Source organism: Egretta garzetta, unplaced genomic scaffold (assembly GCF_000687185.1).
Source record: "Egretta garzetta isolate BGI_Z169 unplaced genomic scaffold, ASM68718v1 scaffold34, whole genome shotgun sequence".
NCBI classification, from domain to species: domain Eukaryota; kingdom Metazoa; phylum Chordata; class Aves; order Pelecaniformes; family Ardeidae; genus Egretta; species Egretta garzetta.
In genome coordinates this window covers 2943752-2952700 of record NW_009259586.1, presented here as the reverse complement: position 1 = coordinate 2952700, position 8949 = coordinate 2943752, and the positions used below count along the sequence as shown (strand labels likewise).

Here is an 8949-nt window from a genome sequence, read left to right as displayed (position 1 = left end):
TCCCCTGCCCTCCACTCCCCTCTTGCAAATGTGCTTCTGGGTTCGTCTATGATTCCCAGAGCATCACTCCTGGCTTAGCTGGCCGTCTCTGTCCCAGTGGGGACAGTCCCCAATGCCACTGCTGACACAGGGATGCCGCCCCCAGCCCTGAGAGGGGCCTTTACTTGTTTGCAGCTGGTTTGTAGGTGGCCAGGGTGTCCTGCAAACCAGCAACATGACAAGACTCGTCCTTTGGGGCAGGGCAGAGTCTCATGAGAGCAGACTCCAACCGCAGGCAGGGAGGGGAAGGTGCCATTTCACGGCTCACCCACACCAGTTTGCTTCCTTCGAACAAGAAAACTTAAGGAAACCAAGGGAGCTCAAGGGCTGGGTGGATGCCAGGAGTTCGGAGAGCAACACCAAGCCATGCATGCAGGAGCTCAGCGGGATGGTGACCCTGGGCTGAACAGGGACAGCTGCCACTGATACTCACCGACAGAAAATATGTTTTAAAAATGAAACGTCCTGACAGGCTGTGGTTGTGCCGGAGCCCCCGGCGCAGTCTGCAGAGCCGAGACAGCGGCTGCTCAGGCAGAGCTGTCAGGAGCGCTCATGGTGACACCGGCTCTGGCGAGAGGGCGGCTGGCGAGCGGGCAGAGGGTTCCTCCTCTGAGCCCAAAAGGGGCAGGAGGAGAGATTTTGGGGGAAGCCAGACCAAAATACTGAGACTCAACAGCCAAAGGTTGCAGCCAAGGAACTGCTGCCCTGGGTCACCGGTCCCCACCTCACAGGCGGGGGGGGAAACAGCCCACACTGTGAGACCTGGCACATTCAGAGGGAACAGCAAGCTCCCTTGTAAAATGAAAGAAAACCTCATTATATTTTTTTTTCAGTCCTTGTTTTGTGATAGATCCCTCCTTTGCTCATGCCCTGAAAAGGAAGGAGCAGTTTGACCATAAACATGGCTACAGCAAAAATCAGCTCAGAGCTGAGACAATACTGAGGTCACTCTCACTCGGTGATGTAAAGGTTTATTTTGTTGTTTGAGGACAAGGGGTCACTGGGGAATGGGCAGAGGACCATGGCGTGAGAGCCCAAGGAGTCAGCGAGGAGCCGGCCTTGGTGGGCAGTGACAGGCAGCCTCCGGCGGGCAGGCGGCACCACCGGGGGATGTTTACAACATGACATTTCCATGCACTCGGGGGGAAAAAAAAAAAAAAAAAGCAGCTAGTTTTCAGGGCGAGAGCGTCACGTCTGCCTGCCTTTGCACCAGGGCACGCTGCAGAGCGCGGCTCGCATTAAGACACGGGTCAGGGGAGGCACCGCTGCGAACGCCGCTGGGGGACAGGAGCGGCAGCCGGGTGCTTGGCATCCAAGGCGAGCCGTGACGCTGGCTGCAGCGGCAGCCTCGGTGACAGCCTGCGAGAGAGAGGGGGGGCCACGGCCCTGGGTGGGTAAAGACAGGCAGGGGGGTTCGCTCTGGCTCCATGGCAAGCTGGCGGGGTGCCCGTGAAACCCCTCTCTGTGCTCCCCACCTCCTGTGTGGGGTCTCGGGCATCTCCTGCCAGCATCGGCCCCTCTTGCACCCGACCGTGTGCTAATGCTGCCGTGTGGCTGCTCCCGGCTCCCCAAGCCCTTCAGTCATCCCTCGGAGGTGCCAGGCTTTCTCTGAGCTTCAGAGTATATCTCCTCTCTTCACATTTAAGTTTCTTGGATGATGGCAGGACCCCACGCTGTACTTCAGGGCTGTTCTTACCTAATTCTGCCATTTTTCTCCTGGAAATACCTTACCTGTGCATGCTAGGACGTGGAACTGTCACCCAGCGATGCGCTGCCAGGCATGCCACTGCAAGTCCTGCCCCGGTGAATGCTGTTACGCTTTGCACCATTTCTTCTCACCCCTTTTTCATGTTCTGCCCCACTGGCCTGCCAGTATCCCTGTCCCCTCGCCCCCATCTGCTCCAGGCTGCTCTCCCTGCCCTTCCCCACCTGCACCCCAAACCCAGGACAGCAAGACCGGGCTTGATTTGGGGGTTTTGTGCCTACAGTAGCATCAGCCATACAGCCAGGAGACTCCCACCCCTGCCCAGACCAATTTGTTTGCAGTGGCCAAGGGTGAATGGAGGGAGCGTGGATGGGGATGGTCACAGCAGCCTCCCCAACCCCAGCTCACCCATTGCCTCTGCAGCAGCATGGGGGGAACTGGCTACTCAATGTACCTCATAACACCCCATCAGTTGACCAGCTGCTGGCTTTATTGGCCCTCAAAACAGATCAGTGCTCGTACGAAGCCACGTGCCTGTGTCTAGAGAGGTTAAGCCATGTGCCGGGGCTGGGCTTCCCTCCCCAGTCCCAGTGCAGTGGGCAAAGCTGGGCAGAGGGACCGGGACCACCGGGACGGCTGCAGCCTGCCAGGGAAGGGGCTGGGCTGGACCCCTGCTCCCGCACGGCACCTCGGGGCTGCAGACACACACATCTGAGACCCCATTTCATCGCCTGACGGCCCGAGAGTGCTGCTGCAGAGCATGTCACCTCATGTCACCGGAGGAAAAGCCATGTCGGTGGCCCGAAGAGAGGCGAGCTTTGTGCTCCAGCTAATAATCCTGGCCAGGGCAAGATAAGAGATGCTATAGAAACTCCTCCAAGCTGGAGAACAGCTGCACTAAATCCCTTTAGTCCTCAGCAAGACATTTGTTTACAGGAAGACTAGATTTTATTACCTGGGGCTGTCTAGTACAGGCTGTTCGTGGGCTCCCTGCCGCCCCCCCCCGCAGCACCGGTGCTGGCCAGGTCCCTCGGCCCCCTCGGGCGGGGGGTACCGGGGCTGCAGCAGGGAACAGGGGCTTGGGTCAAGGTGGGATTTCAAACCCAAGATGCCCTCTTTTGGAAGAGGTGGGTCATCTGGAGGAAGGATGAGCTGGGGAGCGTGCCAGGGTCAGCTTTCCTTTGCCCCGGGCCCGAGAGTGGCTGCCGTCACCCTGGGGCCGAGCACCCTCCCTGACGGCTGCATGGGTAATTTGGCTTCCATGAGCCCAGCTGCGGGTCGGATCAGCCCCGTCCCCTCGGGCAGGGCATACCATGAGGATGCCCTTGGTGTCCCCAGGGTGGCAGGTGATGCCAGCAGGGATCTCCTCCTTCCACCAGCACTGGAGAACCCCAAATCCAGCCCCACTCTCCTCCCCTCTCCCCACTGACAGCCAGCCTGGGGCTACAGGCAAACGTCAGCCCTCCCCTCTTGCAACCAACTCCTGCCTCCTGCAGCCTTGCAATTACAGCCTTTAATTAAGCCATTAACCCCATTGGGGTCACCAGGCAGCAGGGCAGGAGCTGGGGTTGGTGTAACCCTCTCCGGGACCAATCACACCCATGTGCCCCCCCAAAATGGGGCCAAGCTGGAGGCTTTCCCTGCTCCGGGTGGCACACACCCCACGGCGGCCCCACCGGCACCGGGAACAGGATCTGTCGGGCGACACGCTGTTCCCGACCCCCATGCCGGGGTGAGGATCTGCCTCGCGGACCCCTGATCAGGCAGCAGGGGTGGACGGGCAGCGCGCTGCCAGCCCTCTCCTCCCTTCTCCCGTTTTTGCCTGGCTCCCCATCCACGGCTCATTGCGGGTGGGAGAAGCGATGCTTCACCCCACGAGGCGGCTGCCCAGCCGCTGCCTGCGGTGGCAGGGACAGGCTGCTTGGTGGGGACGCTCTCGCTGGTGTTTCTCATTGCTGACCGCTTCCTTCTCACCCTCTAGCTGAAACGCCAGAAAGCCCTGCTGAAAACGCAACTGCTCTCACGTACACCATGAATTTAATCAAGGGCAGAAACAGGCAGCGGAGGCACGAGCGGGGCAAGGGGTGGAAGCATCCTGCGGGCAGGGGCTGCCGCCGTGTCCTGTCGCGGGGTGCAGAGCCACGGGGTGCAAGGCCATGGGGTGCTGGGGCAGCAGGCGCCCCGTCGCAGGAGTCAGCAATGTATCGGCCTCCAGGTGCTGGCCCAGGCTCGTGGAAACGCCTCCCGGTGCTGCAAGTTATTTGCCCCCCCGTCGTAACGATGCTTCACTGCCTGCGAGCGATGGGCAAGGCTCCCATCAGCTGGGAAAGCATTTCACCCTGCGTCTGGCTGCGGTGCTGAGCTGCTCCCTGGGCAGCGCGGGTTACTGGGGCACCGTGGCCGGGACTGGAGCAACGCCCAGCACCGGCTGTTCCAGCGCGGCGCTGGAGAACATCGCTCTCGGCTTCCTCGGCGTCCACCATCCCCTCTGAGCCGTGACCGCTGAGCACTGAGATGTGAGCTCCCTGAAAACACATCCAGGCGCAGCACGGGCTGTTCCTCAAGTTTGCAAATTGTCTTGCTGGGGAGCACGCAGCCGGTGGGAAGGGCTCACGTGTGCTTTTGAGTTCCCCCTTGTGCAGTCACTTTTAAGGCACCAAACATACAGCTTGCTAGTGAAATAAAAATGAATGGTTGTCAAAGGTGCTGCAAAGCTTGGCAGAACAGTAGGACCTTTTATTCTGGGAGAGCTCAGCTCCAACACCTCCAGCAGAGGAGCTCCATCCCTCCGGTGCATGGGCACCACCGTGTCCCACCCCCGGGACTGCGGCAGCCACAGGAGGGGAGTGTGCTGCTTGTGCAGAGCCCAGAGTTTCTCCCGTTCTAAGCGCTGTTGGCTTTTTCCAGGGGTAGGGGTCCGGATCCCTCCCCTGCCCTTCTCCCCGAGTCTCCCCAAGGCCGCTGCTGCTCCCCAGCTCCCCTCCAGCACGCTGGGAATCAGCAGCGCACGTGCCCTTTCCCAGCATTCCATCCCAAACTGCCTCTGACGTTCCCAGCATTCCGTCTCCTGACTGCTGAAGGCTGCCCAGCCCATGAGGGCTGCTCTGCCCGTGCCCCGGCACTGGCTGGGACCTTGGGGACTGTCCCTTGCCTCTCCCCGGGGTATAGAATCATAGAATCACAGAATCATTTGGGTTGGAAAAGTCCTTTAAGATCCTCAAGTCCAACCGTTCCCCTACCCTTGCCATCCCACCACTAAACCCTGGCCCTAAGCACCACATCTGCACAGCTTTTAAATCCCCTCCAGGGACGGGGACTCAACCCCTTCCCTGGGCAGCCCCTTCCAGTGCTTGACAACCCTTTTGGAGCGATGAGGGCTCCCCTCAGCCTCCTCTTCTCCAGGCTGAACACCTCCAGCTCCCCCAGCCGCTTCCCATCAACCTTGGGCTCCAGACCCCTCCCCAGCTCCGCTGCCCGTCTCTGGACACGCTCCAGCCCCTCCATGTCCTTCTGGGAGCGAGGGGCCCATTATACATTATAAATACATCATTCTGGGCACAGAAGGCTGCTGTGGAAAACACATCGCTGCATTCATCCTTCTCTGGTTTCTTCCCTTCCTTGCACACAGTCCCCCCGCACTCTGCTTTCCCCGCTGTCAGTGGACATAAGCTAATACAGAACGAGATATTCATGCAAAAGGCCTTTGGAAATATTCATTGCTCATCTCTTAACAAGATTACCCCTGAAATCCTCCATTGCTCTGAGGGAGATTTAAACCCTTTCAGGCTCTCGGTAACCATAGCAGCACAGATGTGAAAACACAGGGGAGACAACTGATGTGAAAAATCAGTGGGGATGTTCGGAGAGGCCGTGTGCGACGGCAGCACCGAGGCAGGGGAGCCTCTTGTCTGCGGCACCTTTCTTTGCCTAACCCAGCCAGGGCTGGCTCTTCACCCCACCCGGACCACACAGGACTTTTTGCAGAAATGACTCAAACTGCAGACAGCAGTGGTGGCTCCCATGGCACCCAGGTCACCTTCCCGGCCACAATTTGGGAAAACCTCCATGGCTGGCGCTGCCACTTGGCATTTCCAGTGTGTCCATCAGCTCCTGGCTCCGTCCCTGCAGGCTGCTGGCAATAACGGGGATGGTTTAGAGCCAGGACAGGGTGTTTGGAGCTCGGGTTCCTCCTTCACCTTGGGCACCATTTCTGCACCTGCAAGAGAGACACTGGGTGCTGTGAGGTTGAACAGATCCATGTTTTCAGGCCCTTTGGAATGAAATACTGGGAAAGCAAGCAGTGAAGGCATTGCACAGGCCCCCTGAGCCTCCGAGAGCTGGCTGAGCCCTGGGGAGCTGCGCCATAGCCGCTGGAAGGAACCGTGAGAAACCCCTTCCATCTCGTCTCTTGAAAAGCCCTGGTACTATGTCCATGTAAGCACAAAGAATCAATCACAGAGTCATGGAATCCCAGGCTGGAAGGGATCTCAGGGACCATCTGGTCCAACCTTTCTAGGCAAGAGCCCAGTCTAGACCAGATGGCCCAGCACCCTGTCCAGCTGCGGCTTCAAAGTGTCCAATGTGGTGGAGTTAACCCCTCCTCTGGGGAGATTATTCCAATGGTTGACTGTTCTCGTGGTGAAACATTTTCTTCTTATGTCCAACTGGAGTGTCCCCAAGAGCAACTTGTATCCAAGAAGCATTAACCAAATTATTTTTGGCTTTAAACAGCTTCCAAAACTGGGGTGAGATTACTTGTCACGCCCTGCTTCCTTGCCATTTCAGTTCTTCATTTCCACTGATGCCGATGGCGCCAGGCACCAAAATGCGATCGCTGCTTCATTCACGTGCCTAAGCCCAGCACCCCCTGCTCATCCACCCCTTCGCCTGGTTTTTGGCCGGCTGAGGTCCTATGGCCGTGCCATCGCATCTTCTGCATCCTCAGCTCTGTCTGACTCCTGTGGCTCAGTCCCTGGCATCGCCTTTGGGCTCTCCAGACAGAGCTTCAGCTTGGCGAGTGAAGGTGCAAAAACCCCGCAGGCTGCCACAGTGTTCTGGGTATTTTTGGACACCAGACCCATCGCCAGTCCTGTTAGGGATCCAACCTTCCCCTTCTCCCAGGGCGGGCTGAGCCGAGGGCAGGACTGCTCACCCAATGCAATCTCTTGGCTCTCCTGATAGATCAGGTGGGAAAGCTCTTAGCATGGCTAAAATGCAACGCTAATTGGGGAATTAGGAGGCAGCAATAGTTCTCGTGAAAGGGGCTTTTGAAATCCACAGAATAAATTCAGGCAGAACTAAACTGCTACTTTGCTATGGAAGGAAAACCAACAGCATTAAAAATACAAAAAACGAGTCCAAAGCTAGAGACACCCCCACACACGCACAAATTTAGGATAAAAACTAATTTTAACTTTTGAGCAAGTTCCCTTTGCACTTGCACTTTGCATAAATCAGCTTCTGAACCGGCTCTAGCGTGGAACAGGGACAGTGCCAGCTGAGGGAACACACCCAGCGGGGGCAACCTGCAGCTCTACGAGCAAACCCGATTCCAGAGGTGATGCCCAGCCACACGGAGACGGGGACCAACACACCCCCCAGCCCTGCCGCCCCATAAAGCAACCAAGCCCTCCAGGCCAGGGGTTTGCCGGAGCTGGGTCACGGCCGGCGTTCCCACCCACGGCTGCTTGGAGGCTGCTCGCGCAGACCGCAACACCTCGTTTGCAGGGAGATTTTATTTTCCCCACTGTTTAAATATTTCGTAAAACGGCAGAATAACAACAGCCAAACATGGAGGTTGTGACGCACGGGTTTCGGGGAGATCTTATTTTTCCCTTCAGGTCAAATATTTCATAGGCCCATGACATTTGCAGCGACCCTGCCTGCAAACAAGTCCCCAGCCCCAGGTAAGTGCAAGAAGCGCTGCGGGTGACCAGCCAGCCCCTGCCATGTCCGGCCATGAGCCACCCAACGGGTGGGGGAAGCCCCACCGAGCTCCCCTGCTGCCAGCAAGCCCATGCCAAGCGGCACGCATTAATCTCCAGGGAGGACAAAAGGGCAGGACGGCTCCCGCAGCGCCACGGCTGCGATGCTGCCGGCTCCCCGGCGCTACTGGCAGCTGCGGGCGATGCAAGTGCAATGTGCAACGTAGCGCGGTGCTCTCCAGGGCTGGAGTGGCTTTCCAGGACTGAGCTCCGCGGATTGGCCCGGAGCACCCCGCTCTCCTCCCTCCCTGCCCTCCCTCCTTCAGCACCCTCAACCCACGGAGATTGGACAGCCTGGTGCCACATGGCAGAGAGGAACCAGGATAAAAGATGAGCTGGACTTGGGGACTGTAGCGTCCGCAGCAGAACAGCCGGGAGAAGCTTGCAGGGAGGTGGCACCAAACTTTGCCGGCTGCACCAAGCCAGTACAGGGGAGGACAGCTGGACAGAGGGACACCAGGGCTGCGGCCATCCAGGGACACCTGTGGGGCGAGCGCCAGCTGCGGAGCATCCCGTCCCCTCTGCACCCAACCATGTCCCTGGCGGTGAAGGAGAAGAACCACGTGCGGTTGGTCTTCTTGGGCGCCGCTGGCGTGGGTAAGACAGCCCTCATCCGCCGCTTCCTGATGGACACCTTCGAGCCCAAGCACCGGCGCACGGTGGAGGAGCTGCACAGCAAGGAGTATGAGGTGAGCGGGGCCACGGTCAAGGTGGAAATCCTGGACACCAGCGGCAGCTACTCCTTCCCGGCCATGAGGAAGCTCTCAATCCAGAACAGCGATGCCTTTGCCCTGGTCTATGCCGTAGACGATGCCGAGTCCTTCGAGAGCGTCAAGAGCTTGCGGGAGGAGATCCTGGAGGTGAAGGAAGACAAGTTCCCTCCCATCGTGGTGGTCGGCAACAAGGCAGAGAGCGGCAGCGAGCGGCAAGTGCCGGCGGAGGCCAACTTGCCCAGCCGGGTCAGCCCGGCACTCTGCAAGAGGAGGGAGACGTTGCCCAAGGAGCAGGCGCTGAGGCCCCCCATGAACAAGACCAACAGCTGCTCGGTGTGCTGAGCCGGCCGCCCGGGGCTGGGAGGAAGGCGCTGGCAGCAGAGCCACTGGCTGGAAACTCAGGTGGACTGGGTGGGGAGAGGCGCTGCCTCGGCCAAAACCAACCCTGCTGCCTCCCACCCCTCCCCTCCTCTTCCCCACCCAGCCCGCCGGGAGCGGGGACGGGAGG

At 59.1% G+C, this 8949-nt stretch overlaps 1 protein-coding gene across 1 annotated transcript in view; it reads left to right on the top strand.

Moving 5' to 3' along the window:
* The window catches only part of LOC104125369 (GTP-binding protein Rhes-like), a 12323-nt gene extending 3540 nt beyond the window's left edge, over positions 1 to 8783 (top strand). The window contains exon 2 of the mRNA XM_035893411.1: positions 8170 to 8783. Coding sequence (XP_035749304.1) covers positions 8262 to 8783 — 522 coding nt within the window. The 5' untranslated portion in view covers positions 8170 to 8261. The remainder of the gene's footprint in view (positions 1 to 8169) is intronic.
* The last annotated feature ends 166 nt before the right edge of the window (positions 8784 to 8949 follow it).